The 25,355-nt window shown below is 39.1% G+C and overlaps 1 protein-coding gene across 1 annotated transcript in view; it reads left to right on the top strand.

Moving 5' to 3' along the window:
• CNTNAP5 (contactin associated protein family member 5) overlaps positions 1 to 25,355 on the top strand; it is a 903,219-nt gene that overhangs the window by 736,892 nt on the left and 140,972 nt on the right. The window contains exons 14-16 of the mRNA XM_033400123.2: positions 1,351 to 1,507; positions 18,780 to 18,907; positions 19,085 to 19,255. Of these exons, the coding sequence (XP_033256014.1) occupies positions 1,351 to 1,507; positions 18,780 to 18,907; positions 19,085 to 19,255 (456 nt within the window). The remainder of the gene's footprint in view (positions 1 to 1,350; positions 1,508 to 18,779; positions 18,908 to 19,084; positions 19,256 to 25,355) is intronic.

The following is a 25,355-nucleotide window of genomic DNA, read 5'->3' as shown; positions in this document are numbered from 1 at the left end:
ATCTTGACTAGGCAGAATTCCAACCTAGCGCCATCCTCAGACAAAAGTTACTATTCTACTTTAAAATGATAAATCATGAAAAATGGCTCTCAATAACTATTTCTTTCATTTTTAAAAAATAAACACATATTAAGTGCCTGTTGTATGCCAAACAGAAACAGACCAGTGGTTTACAAAGAGGAACTAGGCCTAACCCCATTCAGCCTAAGGGTGTATAACACCTCTATCTCTGCCTACATCTGTTGTTTTGGATATCTTATCATCTTCTGGATAATAATTTTTATCTACTTAAATATTCCCAATTATACAAGATAACTTCAACAGATTTTACTAAACTAAACTTTGCAAAGAAAAAATAATTGAAAATTGACAGGGACAAGACTCAAAAATAGTTTTCTGTTAACTACATAAACCAGAAATTAGAGGTTGCATCCTAGCTTTGTATGGGTTAAATATGACATACAGAGGGATTTCATTGGCCTATGCAGTATTGACCTTCATAATATTAGTTTTGTCCAAATTTTTGAACTTCAAATATTGTGACTTCTCTTTAAAAAATTCAAAAGATATGGTAACCCTGGCGTTAATCTTTGTCATGACAGAAATCAGTGTGGGGTAAGACAGGGCCACCCTGTCCTCTGAGCCAACACTCTCCCCTTCACCTTCGTGTCCACCCCTCCCCACAGTCTACCAGAAACTGAGGACTAAGGTCAGGCTAATATTGGCCCTCATGCTACTATTTATCGTTTTGTGGTTTTAAAAGGAAATTAATTTTTGTATCTGTATATTCAATATTTTTGGTCTAAGGTCTAGCCCAGTTTACTCAATTGTGATGCCTGCCTGATTTGGTTAGCATTTGAGCTTGTGACCTTGAGTCTAAACATTGTGATTAATCAATATCCTATTATAGAAATGCTTTTCATGGAAGTATTGTTTATATGAGCACATGTATATAGATATCTCTTTATGTGTGTGCATATATATATATAGAGAGAGAGAGAGAGATAAAAGAAAGGAAGGAAGGGAGGAAGGAAGGAGGAAAGAAAAAGAAAGAAGGAAAAAAAAGGAAGGAAGGAAGGAAGAAAGAAAGAAAAAAGGAAAGAAAGAAAGGAGAGATAACAGAAGTGAAGGAGAAAGAACAGAAGGGAAAAGAGGAAGGAAAGAAGGGAGGGAGGGAGGGATATATATATACATTGTACGTATGTATGCACATATGTATATATATATATGTGCATACATGCATACAATGTATATATATCCTTCGAGACATTTTCATCTCAGTTTCTGTGACATCCTCTGTGCTATTTCAGGCTTGCTTCCCTCTGACTTGTGAAGCATCTTGTCTTTCAGATGGAACCCCATTGACCTGGTGGATCGGACGGTCCAATGAAAGACACCCCTACTGGGGAGGCGCCCCTCCCGGAGTTCAGCAGTGTGACTGTGGCCTAGACGAGAGCTGCCTGGACATTCGACACTTTTGCAATTGTGACGCTGACAAGGACGAATGGTAATGGGCGTCCTGAACCCTCTGCACTCGTGGAGGATGCCCACGAAGGGATGCATAAAATGTCCCCTAAGATAAAAGAGAATGGATGAGAGATTCAATATGAACTAGGGCTCCTGAATAAGGGTGAATTGCTTTAACTTTGGAAATTTCTAGTCCTCGTACTTTCAGGGCTATTGCTGAAGTTTGTAACACATAGCGTGCTGCCACACCATCACCCCTTTATATTCTGAACATTCCATTTTCAACAGGAGAATGAAATGTAATATTTAGCTTTGCGATTTAGTCAGCATTTCTGTAATGTGTAGAATATAGGCTTTGGGAGAAGGTGTGGGAGATAGGGGTGTGTAATTATACAGACTGTTTCTTTATTCTCCCATTGTCCCACTGATGATCCAGTCACTGGCCTGCCCTATTATTGCCACTAAAAATAGAGAAAAGAAAATTTATATTTATTAAACACCTATTTAATCCTCATAACAAGCTATTAATTCTTTTTTTTTGTATTATTTTTTATTGAAGCATAGTTGATTTACAATATGTTAGTTTCAGGTGTACAGCACAGTGATATATATATTCAGTTTCTTTTCCCTTATAGATTATTACAAGATATTGAGCATATATCTTGTAATAATCTATAAGCATATATCTTGTAATGATCATACATTTCCTGTGTTATACAGTAGGTCCTTTTTTATGATTTTTTAAAAATTTTGTATTGAAGTATACTTGTTTACAATGTTGTGTTACTTTCAGGTGTACAGCAAAGTGATGCAGTTATACATATACATATATCTATTGTTTTTCAGGTTCTTTTCCCATTTAGGTTATTATAGAATATTGAATAGAGTTCCCTGTGCAATACAATAGGTCCTAGTTGATTGTCTATTTTATATATAGTAGTGTGCATATGTTAATCCCAACCTCCTAATTTATCCCTCCTCTCCCCTTTCTCCTTTGGTAAACATAAATTTGACAGAGAAAACAAACCTATTAATCTTTCATAATTTTCTCACTTTTGCACCTTAAGGTAGAGGAATGTAGATTACAGAGAGGTTAAATACTTTTCTCAAGGATGCACAGGTCTATTAAGAGGCGTATCCAGAATTTGAATTCAGGTATAGCTGAGGCCAGACTCTCTCTTCCTTCCCCACAGCAAGTTACTTTTGTAGATGAAGTTTAGTTTTAGTTCTCATGGCCATCACATGTAGTTTTCCTTTGCCCTCCAGGTCAACTGCTTATTCTTTTTACTGTACTGATTATGAAAATATGCACAGAACATTTCCAAACCCACTTTGGTTTTGACTGAATTTAAGACATTCTTTGGTTTTGGCTTTATAATTGTACTTGCTTCATCAAATGCTGCTCAAGTATAGTTAAGAATTCCTATGTCAACCTGCCCTCAACCTAGTGGAAATGGCTTTTAAGTACTTTCCCTTCACTGTTTAAATTGATAACAGCAGGAATGTTTCAAATAAAATTTTAGGTCCACTTGAAACTCAGTTCAGTGAGGAAAAGACCAAGAATGTGGTTCCATCAGGTTACACTAGATGGACCACAGCTTCAGAATGTTGTAGGGCTGCTTGGGCCCCAAGTCATGTGACCTGAGTCTGATCTCAGAGAGACAGCAGTGAGCAGTCTTGAAGCAGGACCTTAGTTCCCTGCCTAGGAATTGAACCTGAGTAGCCTGGATGAAAACTAGGAATCCTAGCCACCAGTCCACCAGGGGGTAGAGACTGGGAACAAAATTGCCCTGGCTCTTGCCCTCATTTGAAAGCAAGGCTGTTTCAAGGAGGCAAAAACTACAGAAACAGGTACAAAGTTTATTCTTAGAAACACAACACAACATGTAGGAGAGCACACAGGGAAGCAGTTTATTTAGACAGAAGCAAAACAGGAATACACACCCAGGGAGAAAGGGTGTCGGCATTCTCCCTAATGAGGAGGACCACAGTAACAACGTGCTTAAGTCATTTATGTAGAGGCAGTTCTTCCGGGTCTTTGTTCTCCTCTGGCCAATTATTTTGCTTCTTTTCCCACATCCGACCTATCTTAGGGCCCTTCCCAATATGTGTGCACATCTTTTTGCCAAGATGGATTCCAGCATGGAGGCCTTTGGGAGCTTTGACAAGACTTACTATGGGATGGCACCCCCTCCCTTTTTGACCCCAGAGGAGCCTCCCTGCGCATGTGCCGTTGGGGAGGTCTCCTTGACCTCAGGAGTGATAGATGTGGTCCCCCTATCTCTTTACTCCAGCAGAGATCAGCTCCTGCCATTAACTTTGTCCTTGGAGTGTTAGGGAAAACAGAGCTCCAATTTACTCTGTTTGACAAACTCCCCAGCTGCTCAGCCCAGGGGCCCAGCTATCTTCTACCTCAGGTTCTTTCTCCTAACATCGCGATCTTCACAGGGGTCAAATCAGATGCAGTTGACTGGACTTCTCCATTTTGTGCACTCCCACTCTACCCTGCAGAGCCCTCTATCACATCTTGGAGGCCGACAAACCAAAAATAACTCTTGTTCTGTTCGGAGACTGTGTCTTTTTTAACATTATATCCCTGAAGACCTACTCTGTGTAGAGTAGAAGATGATGGTAGTTAGCTGAATAGATGAATGTAGAAGACCTTTGAGGAGGAGGAAGGATCCCAAAATGGCACCTACAAGCTTGAGAGATGTGTGGAAAGGCTAAATGGTTGTGTGGCCAGGAAAACATAGTCAAAATCCTCTGCAACCAGCAGCTTAGATTTGCTCAGTTTATTTTGATTTTTTTAATTTCCCTTCACTATGCTGACATTAGAAATGTAAGATTCATAGACTTACATGGAAACATGTTCATTTTATTCTGTATTATCAGAGAAGTTGGTAAGGGGGGTAGAATATAAAGAGTTATTGAGAAGGGGAAGTATTTCTCCTAAGTGCCTTCAATTCTCACTCGCTTGTTGGCTGAATTCTTGATCTTTGCTCACTGTTTCCTTTCCTTTGATGAAACTCTTTCCATACCTAATTATGCCTCAGTGCCTTCCCTTCCTAGAGTTCAAATGACCATGCCTGGGCTTAATTTAAGGAACACTGAGGAGCAGGGCTGGAGAATCCCATCACATCACTTAAAAGTGGAAACTTAGACCATCATATTGAAATGCTGCTACTCTCTCTTCTCCAAGACTTCCCACTGATCGTCTCTTCTACTCTGATTCCAGCCTCTCCCTCCTTTGACCTTCTTACTCGTTCACTAACCTTTGAACCCCTCCTATTGACTTCATCATTGAGGTTGTGCTCAGAGAAACTTTTCCTCAACTCTGGTGCCGTCATACCTCTTCCAACATGGATTATTGCATATTTTGTAAGCCTTTCCTCTTCCTTTAGAGCCAGGGGAAAAGCCTCATCATGTGCCACTTTCTGTGGCCAGCAAGCTTTTATTTAATTTTAGATGTAGGTTTTGTTCAACAATCAACCTATGAAGGATCAAGAGAAATGATCTGAACTTCCCTTTGTAAAGATGCCCACTTTACCATGGCTGTCCTAGAGTTATGCTGAATATCTCATATATATATATATTATACAGGGTATAGTGTATAAAATACTAAGAACATTTCAGTGTATGATTGTTAAGTGACAATGTTTCCTAGGAGTTGCAATATAGTAAACTGCTATCTACTAAATACTATACAAGCCTAAAATCAGTTTTCTGGTTCACTTTACCAATCCAGGTGAGATCAGGAATTTCCTTTTATCATTCTCATGAGGGAGCAGATTCGGATTTAACTCTTCTAGATTTCACTGTTTTAGGACAAGTCATAACCTGTCATAAACGATTCTGGAAAATAACTTATTATAGAGGCAACTGTACATACTATTCCAGCTGACATTTACTCATATATCACATGTCTAATGAGTGCCTACTCTGTGCAGTCAGGCAGTCTGCTGTGCAGAGAAAGTCAAGGGCATTACAATCCCTGCCCTTGAGGAACTCGCAGGACAGTGGAAAAGAAAAGGCTAGTTATTTAGCAGTAAATGTAACAGTGTGATGACTTCGGTTATAGACAGAAGCACACATGTGCTTCTGTGTCAACCTGGGGTGCCCATGGGCTGGGATAATTCGATTTCAAGGAAAAGTGTAGTTAATTTCTGAAGGATCAGAAGAAGTGAGCTAAAGTTAGTGTAGTACAGGTAGGTGCTGCCATGTATTCAGACACGGAAATGTGAAATAATATAAAAATCACTACTTCCCCCAAATATAAGTATCTTGGTATAGTTTCTGCACAGTTTTCCTGTGGGGAACTTATAGGAGATGTAGGCAGGGAAGAAGGTCAAATCCAGATCATGAAGCTTCTTGTATGTGAAATAACAATGAGAGAGCTTTGCTTTGTCTGTAACAGGGATTGTGGACATAGAACATACATTCAGAGTGAAACACAGCAGAGCCTTGTGGAAATGCATTCATTATTTAAATACCCAATTCTATTATTTACTACAGAAAGGTAAAGCACAAAAGCTGGCACTACTATGAAATGGTCGTGTTCTTTAACATTCTTTCAACCTGATTCTTAGATAACATGTGGTCCAGCTGGGTTTCCATACATTTCAAACTTTTGTTTCAGACAAGCATGCCCCTTTTGGTGTCCGGGTGCTTCTAAGAAAACTCAAACAGTTTTACCTTATAAACTTCCCTTAAGTTTCTGCTCTTGGTAAAGTTAGTCAGAATACTGATGTGGGCTGGTATAAACAAACTCATGGTCACCAAAGGGGAAAGGTGGTGGGCAGGAATAATTTGGGAGTCTGGGATTAACATATACACACTACTATACATAAAATAGATAATCAACAAGGACTTACTGTATAGTACAGGGAACTCTACTCCATACTCTGTAATAGCCTATAATGGAAAAGAATCTAAAGAAGAATATATATATACTCATATATATATCTGAATCACTTTGCTTTACAACTAAAACTAACACAACATTGTAAATCAACTATACTCCAATAAATTTTTAAAGTTAATCATGAAAAAAAGTAAAATTAAATTACAAAATGAAAAAATTGGGAAAAAAAGTTAAGTACCGTATGCTGAAGTGTTCTTAGTATTGTATATACTATATCTCATATCATTATCCCAACAACCCCTGAGGTTGGTTTTATTAACTCCTTTCCCCAGAAAAGGAAACTGAGGCTCTGAGATACTAAGTGGCTTGGATAAGGTCACATGACTAAGTGGGTAGAGTTGGAATTCCAGCTGAATCCAAGGAAGCCCTGCTGACTACATCCAACTAGCTGCTAAGTTGGCATTTTGGGTTACAGCAGCTGGTGAGGATGCCAAAGAGACTCCTCCCAGGGCATCTCAGATCATATCACTGCACTGTGCATGTTGCTTTCTGCTAAGTCAGGTTGCTCTGAGAGCCTCAGCTATCTTCCAAGACTCTGGTAATTGGTAATATTTTATTCTGTTTTAATTAACCTCTGCAACTGAATCACCTGCTGTCATATATTTCCATGAGGCCCAAGTAAATGGGGAAAATGAGTATGTTGCGGGTAATGGGTGAAAGTAAGGCAGCTCAGAAGTGGAGGCGGGTGGAAGAAGGAAAAAGAAGTAATTCAAGGAACACCCAAGGCACAATTCCTTCTTAGAATACTGAAGGTAAGCCTCAGGGAGACGTGGATCAGGTGTACTATGGAGCTGACTTCTCCTGGGGTTTCCATCCCAGCTAAAGAACTAAACAGGAAAAAAAAAAGACAAATGAGAAAACTTGTCATGAATAACAGTCTCACAGTAAATGATTGTTTGCAAAGGAACTTCTCTTCAACATAATGATTAAGCCTATAGACATCCCCCCAGTCAGGTGTTCTCTGATTTAACCACGTCAGATGGATGGGCTGCTGAGAACAAGAAAGGAAACTGGCGACAGCTCCAAGTCTGGGGATCACACAGGAGAGGGTTGGGCTGTGTGAGGGGTGGAACAACAGTCACCTGGGTAGAGGGGTACAAAATGGGACACAAAGGATGGTGGTAGAGGGATAAAAAGATGGTTGGGTGGTGAGGAGAAGCCAGAGAGATGGTCCAAGGTGTGCCTCTTCGTGATGGCCCATGGCCCGGATGAAAAGTTTTCTCATCCAGACAACCAGGTAGAGCTAAGGTGAAGCTCTCTTTTCTAACAGCAGGACATTCTTTTATTTATTCATAAGCAAGTATAGACATTTTTATGTGAGCTTTAGTAACTCTGTTCTTTGCCTCTTGCCCTTACTTCACCCTTGTATGAAGCGACATGGCACAGAACAGAAGGAGGAAATGGTATAAAGTTTAAATTCTGGTTATCTGATCATCCAAAAAAGGAAACTTATTGTTCTTGTTTTTTTTTTGTTGTTGTTGTTGTTTTTTTTAAGCAGGATATTTAAGGGATTTCTTTTTTTTCTCAGCATGTGGAATCCTGGAGCTTCAAACTACTCTTTAGCCCTAGAGTCTACTTCTCTGCCACAAAGAAATTGTTTAATAAATGGTGCTAAGCCATGAGTGAAAGATGGGTGAATGACTCCTGTTAAATATATTTTTACCTCTCTGTCATTTGGTACATTGGGCCATGGTGATTCTAGAATTAACTGATATTTGCTGCATTGTTGGCTGTTACCCACCTTTTATTATCTCCCCAGAAATATTTACTCAAAATTTAACCTCAACTTTTTGCTGCAGGTTGATTTTCTCCCAGCTAATCAAAGTGTAGCTAGAAGTGATCACGCTGCTCCCAAAGTTATCTTTTTAAACATTTGTCTTGAGCTGTTCTGTTTGTAAAGACGTGTCTAAACCAGCCCCAGGACCTTGACCTTCACAAGGGCCCTTCACTCCTTTCCCTGGAGACTTAATGAGACAATTGCCTTTAGGAAGAAGATGCTGGTTACATCCAAGAGTTCAGAGTTTTGCTGTTTCCTCACGTAGGATATTCTTTGCTCTCTCAGGCATCCTTTGATTTCCCCAAAATCTCCACCTCTGGGATCTCCACACTTAGTGCAGTGAGGATGCTTCAGACTCGGTAGTGTCCTAAATGGGGCAGGAATTCTGAATCCTGAAAGAAAAGAAAGGCTCTATCTCTTATTTTTTAAAAAAATTATATTGTACAATCTCAACTGGTGGCAATTTTTTTTTTTTTTTTTTTTTTTTGTCAGTACGCGGGCCTCTCACTGCTGTGGCCTCTCCCGTTGCGGAGCACAGGCTCCGGACGCGCAGGCTCAGTGGCCATGGCTCACGGGCCCAGCCACTCCGCGGCATGTGGGATCTTCCCGGATTGGGGCACGAACCCGTCCGTGTCCCCTGCATCGGCAGGCGGACTCTCAACCACTGCGCCACCAGGGAAGCCCTGGTGGCAATTTTTTATTCATGAATGTTATTTATGAGCTATTCCATGTAGAGATTAGGAAGGCTTTATCTGGATTTTTACTCACTCAGTCCCCGAATTCCACATGCATCTAGCAATGTAGTCAGAGCCAGAGCCTTGGGTTGGAAAGAATATGTTTGGCAATAGTAGGTTCTTCATACATTAACTTCTGAGTGAATGAATGAATGATTTTTTTTCCTTTCTCCCCATACTCTCTTCCTAGAAAAATATGCCCTCCCCTTGCTAGGTATGTTCTGCTGTTTTATTCCTTAAATTGTCACTTAAAGTATATATCCTGGGGCAACTTGATACTGACTGGTTTACACTAACAATCCCACGACTGGGTTTTGGATTGTTTTTATTTTATTTTATTTATTTTTATTTACTTATTTGTTTGTTTATTTATTTTGGCTGTGTTGGGTCTTTGTTGCTGCGTGCAGGCTTTTTCTAGTTGCAGCGATTGGGGGCTATTCTTCATTGCCGTGCACGGGCTTCTCATTGCGGTGGCTTCTCTTGTTTCAGAGCACGGGGTCTAGGTGTGCGGACTTCAGTAGTTGCAGCACGTGGGCTCAGTAGTTGTGGCTCCCAGGCTCTAGAGCACAGGCTCAGTAGCTGTAGCTTGTGAGCTCTAGAGCGCAGGCTCAGTAGTTGTGGTGCACGGGCTTCATTGCTCCGTGGCATGTGGGATCTTCCCGGAGCAGGGCTCGAACTCGTGTCCCCTGCGTTGGCAGGCAGATTCCTAACCATTGCACCACCAGGGAGGCTCCTCAGATTGTTTTTAGATAGAGTGTTTTGTGGTACATCTGATAGGACATGATAGAAGGCATCACACACTCAAGGAAAAGCAAAAAGGAACAATACAAAAATGGGAAAGCACAACTTCTAACCAGGGTTTGATCATTTAAAACTAACATATCACATCATTATCTTACAGAATTCTAGATGGAGTAAAATAGTTAATACTTCACCAAGGGTAGCATTAAGGACTGTTTTTGTGCTTTTTGTTCAATGATGCCACCATCCTCTCGTCTATTTGGAAAATTTCCAATAAGCAATTTAAGACCTGTTGGTTCCAGAAGACAAAACATAGCTATGAAATACTCTTTTTTTATGATTATAGGAAACACAAATATAGACTGAGGCTTCAGTTGCCTCAGTTACCTGTCAAGCTGTACAACTTTATTATCTCTAAGTTGTCTGTAAAGTCACATTACACATTTTGGGTAATTGCAAAATCTTGAGTAGCAGAAATAGATAGGACTCAAGATTAAAAGTTTGCATTTCTTTAGTATATTTTATACAACATTTTGATTTCGGCAATTGTATACCAAAAATATTATCATTTGACTTAAGAATGCAATGAGACTTTGGCTTCTATTTTAATGTGCCTACTTGCCACTAAGTAGCATTACTCACCTAATAGTAGTTCTTACTCAGGACCAAATTAGAGGAGCTGCTTACCTTTTTGTCTGCTCTTTAAGTTTGCTTACAGCTCTCAGTTCTGATTCATCTGACTGAGGTATCTATATTTAACAATGCCCAAGGAGAATAATTTATCCTGATTTTTAAATTTTAGGAGTTTTTTATTACAAAATAAATATGTCCTATTATTATTATAAAAAATTCAAATATTTCAGAAATATTAAATAAAAAGGAAGCTCCTTCCTCACTATCACTTCGTATCCTCTTACTTCCACCCAACATGTAAAATTTTATACCTAGAGATAATAGTGGGGCATGTAGGGCACATCTACATATAAATATCTTCCTATGCACATACCATATTTGTTAATATGAAAGTTCATTCAGTTTTTACGAAATGTGAAATTGTATTAAATGTGTTATCTGCAGCTTGTTTTTCTACATGAACTATGTCTTGAAGAGCTTTGACTTGGCATCATTAAATAAGCATAAACATGAATGCCTCCTGTCCATTTTAATGGCTGAAAAATGAGTTGTATCATAACTTACAGTTTATCATAAAATAATAAACATTTTATTTTTACTTTGTTTATTTATTTTTTTGTGGTATGCGGGCCTCTCACTGTTGTGGCCTCTCCCATTGCGGAGCACAGGCTCCGGACACACAGGCTCAGCGGCCATGGTTCACGGGCCCAGCTGCTCCGCGGCATGTGGGATCTTCCCGGACCAGGGCACGAACCCATGTCCCCTGCATCAGCAGGCGGACTCTCAACCACTGTGCCACTAGGGAAGCCCTAAACATTTTATTTTTAAATGATGTTTTAGTATTAGAAAAAAATATTGCAATGAACATTTTTGAGTCTTGACATACTTTATTTTCATTTTTAAAGTTATTATTTCTATCGATGATTAAATCATCCACTTTTCTATTTTGATGAATGTTGCCAAATTGTTGAAGGGACTTAGGATTTTATACAGGCCACAAGGGAGTCAGTTCAGAACTGGCCTCCCTGAATCTGGGGTGAAATGATAGTCTCTTTGAGCAAGTGGCTTCACCACAGAACTCACTGGGGGTCAAAACAGAGCCACACAGGAAGACGTTAATTACAACCTCCTTTGGCTCAGAGCTTGCTGGAACCCTTCAGCAGGTGTGGACAGCTCTGACAGGACCCTGGTGATGTTGTATTCCCCTTCTGTTCTTCCTCTCAGTGTTTGTCATTTCTGTCACGCCTGGTCCTGCTCTGAGATCCATGGCAACACGTTCAGCTACCTACAAATAAATACATTCTCTGCATTATTTTCAAAAAGTAGAGTCTTCATCATTAAGAAGAAGAAGGAGGAGAAACAGAGGAGAAACAGTTTTATCTCCTTTGCAAATCTGCCTTCTAGATTTTTAGTGAAAATATCATGACGTAATACATGTAATACACTCAGAACACACACAATTGTGGCTACTTATTCTGGCAGCACCCTCATTTTCTGGATGTAAAATATAATTGACCTCTATGTGATATCACATTATGTACTGGGATGATCAAATCCTGTATTTCTCACTTAGTGACTGTCCTTTAGCCTCTCTGAGCTTCAGGCTCTTGTTTGATTTAAGAAAAGAAAAATAAAACCAAAAAGAGAGAAAGAATGCCTATCTCTGGGGAGTGCTGGCTAAGCTGGCATTAATTTGCTCGTCTAACAGATATGCCAGGTATTTAGTTCTCAAAAATATGTTAGTCATCATTTTTATTATTATTTTCTTTATTTTTACAGTATCTTAAATGAACTATGAGGCAATATTGACTTATAGAAGTTAAACTAATTTCTACGAAAGCTATGCATACGTATATGCAATAAAAAGCATAAGATAACTAACTAGCATACCAAAGCAATCAAATATATCCTTCAGCCATCACACTCTAGGTGAGACTAGGAAAGAGCACTGAAGACCCTTCTCTCCAAAAGGGTGCTGCCCTCTGAAAGTTCACTGGTAAAACTCACCATGTCATGGTTGGAGTGTTTCTGCCTCCATGGAACTCAACCAGGAGACTGCTTGTTAAGTGTGTCACCGAAGAGTTTGTGGACTCCCAGAATTCCTGTCAAGGTGACCTATGTGTAATCTCAGAGAATGCAGGGCTGGAAAATCATTGCAAATTAGTCAACTGAAACCTAATCAAAGTGTATCTCGTGTGGAGAAAGCCTGTGTGAATGGAATGGGGAGAGTCAGCCCGAAACCCACAAGGACAACTCAAGGACTCAGGGCCAGGTTATTCCAGCCCTGCCTGGAGAAGATGTAGACAAATGTGGGAAACGCAGTTTCCACTCACGAGAGAGCCGCTCTCTGCAGGAGCCAGACGAGGCCTGGGGAACAGGAGAGCACACCGGTTATGGCAAAAGTTTTGCTTCCAACCCTAGCCTCTCCACTTGCCAACAGTGACCTCTGAGAAATTGTATCTCCTCTCTCAACCTCTGTTGCCTCTGCTGTACAAGACAGGCGATGTTATAACTCCATCATAGGGCTGTTCCGAGGGTGAAACAAGATCAGGTGTAAAACTCTATTCGTGTGCTCACCTGGCCAGGGAAAGGCAAGAGGTGGCTCCCATCCTCAGGTCCTGAGATGTGAGATGCTCAGCCGAACCCCAGAGCCATCAGTAAGTTTAAGAATAGCAGCCTCACACCCAAGCAGGGCCTCTAACATGTAGATCTTTTTCTTTAGGAAGAACTCCTCCAGTAAAAGGCAAGGGTGGCTTTGAATTGCATTTTACTTTCTACTCTAATATGTTAAATATTTTGGAATTTGGACCCTACCTGTAAGAAATAGAGACTTCTTTACAAGGTTTGAAGCAATAAAGTACATCTTGTGGTCCACATGTGTGAGTATGTTTCTGGAGGTGTGGACATGAGTGAGAGGGAGGGAGGGGGCAGAGCGAGGAAAATTAGGGGGCAGGTGAGGTGACTATCTCCCAGACCCAGTCTGACTCTGGGCCTCAGAGTAAAACTGAGGCCAGGAGGATGAGGATAGTGCAGCTGAACAGAGACCTAAAGTTGGGGAGTTTAGTGGAAGTTGTCGGTCAAGAATGAAGGAGGAAGTGAGGAAAAGAGGAGAAATGAAGATCCGCAGGTGTACGGCTTCAGCAGCTGAGAGCCTGGGACCAAGGCATTGACAGAACTGAGTAACAAGCAGGGTGGCCGATCCCTGGGGAAGTGACCAGTGGAGGGGGGTTGAGCATATTAGTTAAGGGTTGACGATTGACCTCCAAAGGAGATCTTTCATAGGCAGTTGAATGAATATGTATTCCTCAGAAAATGCACATGAGTGTGTGTGTGTGTAACAGGAAAGAAGGCAGCACTCTAAAATGCTGCAGCATCGTGGAGTAAGTTAGGGACTGGCATTTCCATTCTGTGGAAACGAGCGATTCTCTGAAGTTTCAGGGGGCTGGAAGGAGAAGAGGTCAATTTTGGTAGGTCTGGGAGGAGGGTGAGAGAGAAGAAAAAATGCAGACTTTCTGTGAAGAGCTTTTATGGCACTACTGAATGTTTCTTTCTTTCTTTCCTATCCAGAACAGGTTAATCCAATGATGTCTACAAAAACCTTCATCCTTGCTAGTACTCTTTAAAATCAGTTTTATACTCGTAAAATCCGGAGGGCCGTTTACATTTCTTAACAATAAAGTAGTATTGGGTAAACTTTGGCTGTATTCATATACTAAGACCAGATTTTGTTTTCTCACACTTATTTGAGAAGAGCCCTATGGCTTCAGTTTTCTTAAAGTATTTACAGAAGAAATGTAGTTTCTGAAAATGTTAAATATATGCCAACATCATCTTGTTTTGTCCCTCATGTTTCTTATACTAGGGACTGAAATCAAGACTCCGGATATGTCCTGGTCAGTGTGGGGCGCAGCTAAAGGGATATTATCCTCTGGTGTGGACTTGTCTATGTGACCACAGTCAACGTTTGCACTTGCTGTTTTGTCAACCAAGTGACCCTTGAGCTCGTTGTGAGCTTCTTGTCATCTAATCCCTTAGGTTCTTCTTTTTTTTTTTTAAGTCTCAATAAGGAAGACAAAAGGGAAATAATGCCTTAACTAAAGTTAAGATAGAATTACTGTCAAGCATTGATATGGCATTTAGACTTGCAGAGCTGTTTATGGGCCTCATCCTGGCTATACCTCTTTTGCAGCCACAGCAAATGGAGGGCTTCATGTCTCCCACTCAACAGAAAGGTATGCAGAGTTTCCTGAGAATAATTCATTCAGAGTCACACAAGGGCTTCCAAGGGACCTGAAGTCTTGAGTTCTTTGCATAATTTTCTAGGTTTATCTTCCTTATCAATAACGTGTTATATGTTACTTTTGGGTGACTGAAAGAGAGAAGAATATAAAAAGGAAAAAAAAAATCTCTCTTAATAAGCTCAGTCACCCAAATGATGCTATAAAAAGAATTGCAGCAGTTAACCAAAAACTGGCTGACAGAAAAAAAAAAACAAAGCAGTATATGAGTTTTCACTGCACTTTAATGATACACTAAAGAAATCAGTAGCCCCTGTTCTGCTCTGCAAACCTGATTTTGGTAAAGTCCCTAGTTTCAGATAGAAAAACTAAGAGGAGACCACATTGGCTAATTCTGTGCCATACTTTTTCTCTTGAGAATATTTGAGTCTTTTCCTTAATGTGCATGTTTTATCATTAGGTCACATGTGTTTCTTGAGGACCATGTGTCTGTTATCTATTCTTTGTGCCCTTCAAGCTTCCATAAGCTGGGATCTTTGGCTGGCCAACAGTAGGGCACTTTTTTCTTATTTTCCTTTCAAAAATTCTTTGTGTTTTACATTTTTTTTTCACACTTGACTGGGAATTTCAATAGCTATTTATTGAATCCTTACTATGTGTTAATTAACATGTTAAGTTTTATATACATTATCTACTTTGATTTATACAACAACATCGAATTAGTATTATTATCTCCATTTAAGAGATTAGGAAACTGAGTCCCAGGCTGACCTCATGACATCGTACAACCCGTGTGTTGAGGCACATGTTTTAAGCTAGGTCCGTCTGGCCTAATGACAATTCTTTCCCACTACAACACAATCATTTTTGTACTTATAAAGTACATAAGCACCCTGTGCCTTTAGGAAGAGTCTTGTATATTCTTCCAAAGGAAGACAAAGTCTGTAAAGTGTTTGCCCTTGAGAAGACAAGTTCATACAGAAGCCAAAGGAAAACAACTTCGTGTGTAGAACATCAACTCTACAGCTGCAGTTTGTATCATTTTTTATGCCACCCCCCAAATATTCTACCCATTAATACTTTGAAATGTTTGAATCAGCCTTGTCGTTCACACATTGAATTAAATCCAAACACTATTCTCACTGTGATGCTAAGAGCATGAATGAACTTGCAAAGTCTCTTGATGCCCAGGTGGCCTGTAGGCTGAACACAGCCCTCACCTGTGTTTTTTTGTTTGTTTGTTTGTTTTTTGTTTTTTTGTTTGTTTTGCGGTACACGGGCCTCTCACTGTTGTGGCCTCTCCCATTGCGGAGCACAGGCTCCGGACGCGCAGGCTCAGCAGCCATGGCTCATGGGCCCAGCCGCTCCACAGCACGTGGGATCTTCCCGGACCAGGACACTAACCCGTGTCCCCTGAATTGGCAGGCGGACTCTCAACCACTGGGCCACCAGGGAAGCCCACCTGTGTTTTATTGGTCAGTTTTATTGCAGTGTTGATTCCCACCATACTTTTTTTTTTTTTTTAAGAATTTTAAATCCATTTCTATGATTTGAAAAATTGAGAAATTTTACGTTGATATTCCAGTCTGGCCCACTGGTCCTACATTCATGAAGAGCATAATTACCTGTTAGGAATGACTATCACCGTCTCCTATAGACAGAATACTACTTCCTCCCAGTCTTCCTCTTGTTCTTTCTCTCTCTCTCTTTCTCCCTGACACTGAAGCTGTTTGTCATGTCCCATTTATCACCTAACACAAAGCTGGCTTCATTCATTTTTATTACTTTCCTTGACCCTGTAGGCATTTGAGTTTGTTTCTACCACATTAAACAACTTTGGAGAGATTTTTAGATTTTATATAAAAAGTATTTTTGGTAATATGCTCTGCATCATCAAACTAAATATGAAGTTCTTTTTCTCTGTTATTTGGAAGAGATTTTTATTCTTGGAGCAATTTTGTATATTCCAACACTTTGGTGCCAGGACATCAAATTGATACAGGCAAGATGCCATAGTGTATGAGGGAGACAGTGCTTGGCACTGCTGGACAGACTTCAGAATCTACCATTTTCACCTTGAAAATGAAAGAAGAATTAGGGAGAAATAAAATCCTATAGTAATGTAGAGTTTCTACAGGAGTTTGATCTTTATTCCACTTTGGTTACTTGAAACTTGCTTTGCAATGTCTGCTTGAAAAAATATTAGAACATGAAGATTCTAATTTTATTCTGTGTATATGTGACATTCATAGATGTGCTTTCAAACAGACACAAGAATCTTATTCCAGATCCTTTGATTGGCCTCTAAATACAGGTACTCAAATTACAGACAGTGGATAGTGCATTTCTTTACATTTTGGGTGAACAGACTTGTAAGGGTATACGTACAGGTGAATATTTGATTTGATTATAACCAAGATGAATTAGTGCGTTTTTCTACAGATCTCAGGAGTTGTATGTCTAATCTTAACATTTAATTTTCTATAGTGTGGAAACCTCCGATACAGAATCATAGCTTGATGTATGAAAAGATAAATTGACTTGCCTGAGGCTGCAGTGATTCAGGGGCAAAAATGGGAACTCAAATGAGTGTTAACATTACTATTTTTTGAGCATTTACCATAGATCAGGCACTGTGACTATATCATATCATTTAATTCTCTCTATAGCTCTGTGATATGGGCATTACCTCCATTTTTCAACTGAGGATACTGTGGAATCTCAGAAATAAAATAATTTGCCCAAGCTAATGCAGGTGGAAACTGGAGATCTGGGATTTCAGAACAAATCTGTGTGCTTCTAAATCTATGTCCTTAAAGCACTTCATCACACTACTTGAACCTTGCCATGCATCCTTAATTCATAATTTGACACATTTTTTTCTTTGTCTTTAGTCTCAGAGTTGTAAATAATATGCAAAGGATGCTGAAATATAACATTGATTTTGAGTGTTTTTTGAGTGTTGTATTGATGTCTTTGTGTCTACAGAGAGAGAACCAATATGAATTAGCTCCTCTGTGTTCTCATAAACAAATTGCTACATCATATACCTTACCTTGATTGTTGTGGCTTGGTGCTGTGTCTCCCAGTTCCCAGGAACAGACAAGATGATCCATCCTGTGCTTACTTGAGGCTGTGTGGCTGAACAGTCCAACCCACCCATGTGCAATTATCAGACTGCCTTATATAATTCATTTCAGCTCAGATTAACATATATTTATGGCATACTTGTTAAATTTAGGGCTGAGATAGACACCAAGTGACTAGACCCCTGCCCCTTCTACCCTGTGGCCATAGACAAGTTATCTCATATCTCTTAGCCTCAGTTTCCTCATTTGTGATAGAAATAATGGTACCCACTGCATAGGTGTGTTACTTTTCCCCTAGTGTACTTCTGGCTCAAAATCACTGCATATTCACTCAATGTCAGTTTCCTACCTACATTTCCTTTTTACTCTCAGTAAAATGGTGTGTCCTTACCATGAGTCCAAAAACACAACTCAAAAAAAAAGGAGCCGCAAGAGGGAGGAGATACGGGGATATATGTATATGTATAGCTGATTCACTTTGTTATAAAGCAGAAACTATCATATCATTGTAAAGCAATTATACTCCAATAAAGATGTTAAAAATAAAAGAAGGAAAACATGAATAGCTTAACCCCATTCATTTTTAACTTTCTTGTCAAAGGATGACTAGTCAGTTTCCTAATTGCGTAATTAACAGAGACAAAGCCAGAGTCATTAACTACAAAGGTCTCTAAAACAGAAAAAAAATAAAAAGCAACAATCCACCTTAAAAGGTGATAAGAAACATCCTAAACTGATTAAAACCTGTTGGCAGGTGGCTGAAACAAGTCCTTGGAGTGATTTTAAGTGGCTTTGTGATGCTTATTTCAAATTAGTTACTGAGATAGCTGATCTCTTCATGGAGAGAGAGGCAATGTTTCATGTTCCATCAGCACTGCGTTGGGCAGGTGGGGTCTGTAAGCTACAAAAAGCAGCAGCAAGCTCTGTAAACTATCTGCTTTTCTGGAAAGACTTAAGGAAGATGTAAAATGCTCTTGTTTTTGGAAGCTGGCCATGGGTTTTGTAATTGGCATCCCAGACTCTCACGCATACCTATGAGATGAAAGGCCCTCTGTTATTCCCCTGCTGCCCCAACCCTGCAGCAACCAGCCAAATCACTTTTGAAAAGAGGAGGCTTGTTAAAGAATCCCTAGATTATCCACACTTTCTCCTTTCTTTTCTTAAATTTATGTTTTGCAGGACAAATGATACTGGCTTTCTTTCCTTCAAAGACCACTTGCCTGTCACTCAGATAGTTATCACTGATACCAACAGATCAAACTCAGAAGCTGCTTGGAGAATTGGTCCCTTGCGTTGCTATGGTGACCGTGAGTACTAAATTGAAAGAAGATTTCTCTCTGTCTTACATAAGCACAAGATGTTTTATTCCCTTATACTTTTTCCCTGCAGTGTCCCCCCATCTAGAAAATTATCTACATGCCCAGTGCTTTCCTGTACCCCATTCAAAAACAATGAACCATACTCAGGATTTTTTTCATTTGCAGGACACTTCTGGAATGCGGTATCATTTTATACAGAAGCCTCTTACCTCCACTTTCCTACCTTCCATGCGGAATTCAGTGCTGACATTTCCTTCTTTTTTAAAACCACGGCTTTATCTGGAGTTTTCCTAGAAAATCTTGGCATTAAAGACTTCATCCGACTTGAAATAAGCTGTGAGTGTTCTCATTTATGAATTTAATATAACTGGTCAACAGAAGTTTTAATCTTATCTTTGCCACCAACAACTAGTGTACTATTTAGATTATCAAATTGATCTCCCTGGGCTTCTGTCAAATTAACAATGATAATTTCTAGTTGCTTCTTATGCCTTTTGTTTTATTATTACTTATCAGTGTTTAAAGAGTCATTCTGTCCTCAAACTAGTGCATTCCCAAAATTCCCATAGATATTTATTTACAGTGTCTTTTTTCTGATCCATGGGCATTTATTACCTATTCTTTTAAGCTTCCACACAACGGAACTTTTTCATTGCAATTTCTATGGAAAGCTGAGAACATTAGTATTCTGCATTCTGTTTGTACTTGAAGTCAAATTTTTGTTGTACTTTTTCTCTGCAAGTAATTTCTTGACTTATTTCCCATCACCAGGCGTATGTGACTGACCAATCAGAATTTCCATTGTTTCTCTACCACTTCACCTTGAACAGGAGTGTATCTAGTGAGTTTGGTGTCAGGACATGGATCATTTTTTAACATCCCATCTCCTATATACAAGTTATATTAAGAAATAATCATAAAGTTAAATGAAAAGTAGTACAAATGCATATGGGGAAGTGTTCTGTTAATGAACTTTCATATGTAATCATGCCAATAAAAATATTCCAGTACAAAAAAGAAACACAATACAATAAAGAATTTTAATCTCATTCATTCATTTTTTATATAAAAGGGAAAAATACCTACTTATCGGTCTGTTCAAGTAATACTTGTAACATTAAATGTTCTGTTCCTTAGACTTGACTTATGTAAATTTGTGAGTGAGTTCATCAGAATTGATTTTCTTTGCATGTTCATGTTCAAAAGAGAGTATAATCAGATTTGTCCATTTATCTTCTCTCTTACTGATCAAAGGATACTTTTTATTAACTTTAAAATGTTTTTCACATTAAGCAATAGGTATAAACATTTTAGAAAAGATTTTAAACATAAGGCTAAGTTTGATAGAGATTCCTAAAAATCCCATTTTACAATAAATTCCAGAAATTGCTATAATCTCTATGTATTTTTTTCATGATCAATGTTAGCATCTTTCAAATAGCTCTGAAATAAAAAAAAAAACACTAAAATATTTTTATTAGAAAATTCATCATGGGTTACTATTCTACTTGGTAAAACCTTACAGAGTTCCTAAGGTTTTGGAGTTGCTTAAGCTCTCTTTGGGTGCAATTTGTGTTCACAGCCCCTGTGGTACTATATATTCCTTGTTCAACAGCAGATCTGAGTTAAACAATGATAGCACAGTAACTGTAAAAATGGGAAATCAGAAATTGAGCTCTTATTCTTAAAAACAAACACATATTTTAGTCTGCATGTTCAGGAGCCAATGGTACGTCAGGAGTTCTCTATGTTAACTTCCCTCTTGAATATAATATGTGGTAGGTAATAAAATGTACTCGTTGAAGCTTACACATTATTAAAAATTAATACTAACATCAGCATTTGTTACAACTTAAACCTACAAAAGTTCCCCCCCCACCCCCGGTGGAGGAATGTTTCATTGCTGACATTATTTAGAATTACTGTTGTGTGGCAATAATAAAAAAAAGATCTACTTTTAGTTGCTTTTGCTAGTTTTCTGATTCTCTGCATTCATTATACCCACTTCTTTCTTATACACAAGCTGGACTGCTCCCGCCATCTAGCCCTTATTAAAGCCATGACCATGAAGACTTATGCTTTTCGTTATGTGCCTCATTTACCTGGTTTTAAATACATGTTTTCTATGATTTGATTGTGGCAATTGACCATATTACAATAATAATGTGACAGCATGAAATACCCTTGAAAACCTAAGTAATAAAGTTTTAGCAACAGAAACGTGGAAATTTGAGACCTCCAGAAAAAGAGACAAAGGTGCTGGCTGGAGGAGATGGCTGAAGGTACAGGTCTCCTGCAGAGCACAGAGCAGCTAAATGTTTCTTCTGCAGCTACAGCCCAATACAAGGAAAGGCATCTCTTTAACTGGTAGTTGTAATCTCCTTTTACTCCAATGATTTAGACTATTAATGGCAGGAAGCTCTTGTGGCTTTAGTGTGAAATAAGATCCCTCATAGCTACCTTGGCCAGGCTTTAAATATGTGGAGTTGAGTGCCAGCCATTTCATCATATGGATATAATAACCTCAATGTAAATTTAATAACAATCAGGCCCTAAGGCCTTTCGATTCATTAAAGCAGCAGCAAATGTCATGGCATATTATCACAAGGTAATGAGTGATGATTTCGTGTTAATTATATTTCAGTGTCCAATTTGTTTGAACTTCCTCATACTATATTTTGTCCTTTGGGTTGCACAAAAATGTTTTCAGTGCAAGTGGTATTAAATCTGATAAAAATTTAAAATCCATTGATGTCATTGTTCAGTGCACACTTTTTCACCAGATCAGAGAATATGTATTTTTTGAAAGAGGAAGATTTTGTACAAACTTTTTTAAAGTACGAGGCCTCAAAATTTTCAAAATATTTTGTTTTATTGTTATTATTTAAAAGGAAAAACAGACAAACAAATGGGGCTTATCTTGCATTTCTTACTAACAGCTGCACTCAACCTATGTCTTTTACACAGATGGAATTTTCACCCTAAAGTGTTCATAGTAAGATTCCTCTACAGATCATCTTCTTAGAAAGAAAATGGCCTTCACATAAATATAGTAGATTTCTCAAGTAGATCTCTTCCTCATCCCCAAGGAGTATTCCTCTGTAACTATCCGAACAGAAGTTTTCAAAATTGATGTATCCGAATTGCTGGACAGGGAACAAGAAGTTTACATAAAATTTTCAATTTATTTCTTTCTGGGTCACTTCCAACTAAGACATTTGAATTTTGTAGCTTTAAGATTAGTCCATATTCTATGAAAGGCAAGATGCTTCATTATGTCCTCAAGTCTTAATGGATTTGTTCCAAATGAGACTGAGAAAAAAATAGCTATTTTGACAATTAGTTCATAATGGCTGTGCAGGTTGAAACAGATATTTTGGAGTGGATGGGGGACGAGAAGGAAATGGCTGTTGCGATCAGTATGGCATAGCGGAAAGAGACTACTGGTGAGAATCCAATGTGTATTCTAATTTCTGTTTCTCTAACTCTAATTGTGAGCAAGTTCCTCACCCCTTCAGTGCTTATTTATGAAAATGGAATTGTTGATGCCCATATGTCGATCAGATGCATTTGGCTGCAATTAAAAGAAAATACAATCTTAACTGATAGACACAAGGATGGGAATTTATTGGTACCAGGACAGGTGACCAAGTCCGGAATTGGTGGGGCACTTTATTTCTGGTTGGATTCAGGAGTTTAACAAATGTTAGCAGTGGTCTAATTTATTTCTCTCCCTGCTCTGACTTCTGAATCTCTACTTCCATCAAGGCTATCTTTCCCTCAAGAAGGAGCCACATTTCAGCTGGTGGGAAAGCACTTCTTTGCCAGCTGTCCACACAATCCTCCTGATATGCAACTCCTCTGACTACCTAGGAACAAATGCCTCTAGACAGGGAAGTAAAGATTTCAGACTGGTTTTGCCAGAGCCCAGCCTTACCCCTTGGGTGGTAGGGGCAGCTAGCTGACCTTAAAGCCTGTAGGGGAAAAAAAAAATCATTTTCATTCCTAAAAGTCTGAGTTCTTGGCTGAGAACCATGTGATAAAAGACAGAATAACAAGAGGAAAAACAAACAGAAGTTTATTAACATGTATACCTCATGTAGGGATGGGAGATACCCAGAGGAAAGGAGTGACTCAACGAGGTGACTTAGACCTCCAGTTCATATGACATCTATAAGAAAGAACAATAAATTTTTGGAAAAATAATAGGATAAAGGAAAGCAGTTTTAGGCTTTGAAAGTAGAGATAAAAGCTAGTTAGTCAAGTTTGTTATGTAGATTCTTCTGGTGGCATCTCGAGGCTGATAGGGTCTAACGTTGTCTCCAGGTGATTAATGTTTGTCCTCTTGGTAGAGAGGGGAGGAGGGATGGAGGAACAACTAAATCTATATCTATATCTATGTCCTCATCTATATCTATATATCTAGAAATTTGAGTTCTGACTTTCAAATGTATCATATCAATAATATTACCAACTGTGATGGTAACTTGAAGATATAATCCTCAGATCCTCAAGAATAGGAAAGATTAATTCTAACAAATTAATTAATTTTGTTTTCAAATTAATTAATTAATTTTGTTTTCAAATAATCTCATCTATAATCATCAAGATATTGCATTATGATTTTCATGTTCAACTCACAGTCCAATATGCAGATGAGGAAGGTGAGCCTTGAGAGGGTAAATAACACACCCAGCATCACCCAGTAAGATTCAGAATCCAGGATTCAATTCTCTGTTCATTCAAACAACTCCCTACTCTGCTTTGCAAAACTGTCTCAAGAGCCAAGAATGTTAGAAGGTGAGAAAATAGCATGATTTTCCTCCATGTTTTGAGGCATAGGACATTCAGCAGGTCTTTACAACTTAATGTAAAACTGTGTGTGCTTTTTTTCTGGAATAGGAGCCACAGCTGCCATCAGCGCCTCCAAGAGTCCATGTCTCCAAAAATGTTTAACAATATTCATTTACTTCTCATTCTACAGATGAATACATGGGAGGTCAGAGAGGTTAGGAGACTACATTAAGGCCTTGCATCTTCTTCTTTATTCCATTATGGTGCCTGAGACATCTCACATGCCTGACCTGTGCAGGGCTGAGAACACAGAGATGGTGTCACAGTTTGAGGAAGGAAGAGCATTGTACAGGAGACTTAGAAAGCATCTTCTCATCTCCTAGGACCACTTGGTGTACAATCTCTCATGCTTGTGGCAGTTTCCTCCACTTGACATGCCCCTTCTTGGTCAGTCTTCTCAAAAGTACACCATGAGCTCATTTTGTTTCATTCATCTCTGCTTAGCACAGGTCCTGGCTGGGTAAAAACCCACTGAAAGACTCCAGTGACTCCTTCGCGTTGTCTTGAACCATAGGATGTAAATGATAAGGGTGGATATTTGTCAGACAGTTGTGGGGAGAAGATGGTAAATTCATGATAGAGGAAATGCTGCCACTGGACCTCCAGCTTTCCCATTTAGAACCACTGAGCTATGCCCATCCCCCCAGAAAATGAGATCTAGTTGACATTGGCCTCAGGTGTCCTGTCTTCCAAGTCACTAGCCAGTGTTGGAGGTATCACCATGTACTTACATTTATTTTCATTCAGTTTTTTCCAGGCACCCATATTATATATCTAGCTTTGACTGCCAGGTAGGGACTGCATAGGTTTTGGGGATGGTGGTTTTCTCATAGGACAAGTGGGTTAAAAAGTGAGCTCCAGAGACACATCACCTGGATTTAAATCCTGACTCTGCCCCCTCTGGGTTAGAGCAGCTTCTCAGCTATCTGTGGGTCAGTTCCCTCCTCTGTAAAATATTACCTTTCTCATATGATTGTAGGGAGTTGATTCATGAAAAATGCTTAGCAGAGTGCCTGGGTCATGCTAAGCGCTCAATGAATGTTAGCTATTATTATTGCATTTCACTGATTCTCCCCTAGTTCTAGGAGGAGTGAGTTGAACATAGTATATCTTTAATAGTGACTTGAATAAAGTTAAATAATAATAATTTTAGAAGGTTTTTAAGGAACCTAACACCTTGGTATAAAACTAAAAATAAAGAAAGAAAGAAAGAAAATTACAAAATTGCATTTAGTGTGTACAGGGTAACATTTTAATGAATGAAATTTTAGTTTGATGGGAGCTTCCTGTATACAAGGCCCAATCCTAGGTTCTGGGTGTCCAATTCATCTATAAGTTGCAGACTAGCTGGGGAGACAGACTATAACCAGATCATTATACAACAGAGGGATAAATGCAGGGGCAGAGATAAGTGCAGACCAGAAACTAACAAGGAGGTAGTGGTGACAGGGGGTGGCAGGCCGTCACAGCAGTGGAGCAAGCCTTCCTTCCACAGAGATGTGCTGTCTGCATGGAACTGGATATCCACAAGACCAGCTTTGCAGGAAGGCTTTTAGGAAAATCTTTAGCATTCCTCCCCTTC

This window comes from Orcinus orca, chromosome 7 (genome assembly GCF_937001465.1).
Source record: "Orcinus orca chromosome 7, mOrcOrc1.1, whole genome shotgun sequence".
NCBI classification, from domain to species: Eukaryota; Metazoa; Chordata; class Mammalia; order Artiodactyla; family Delphinidae; genus Orcinus; species Orcinus orca.
Note: the sequence above shows the minus strand (reverse complement) of the source record. Positions and strands in the feature narration are given on the sequence as shown.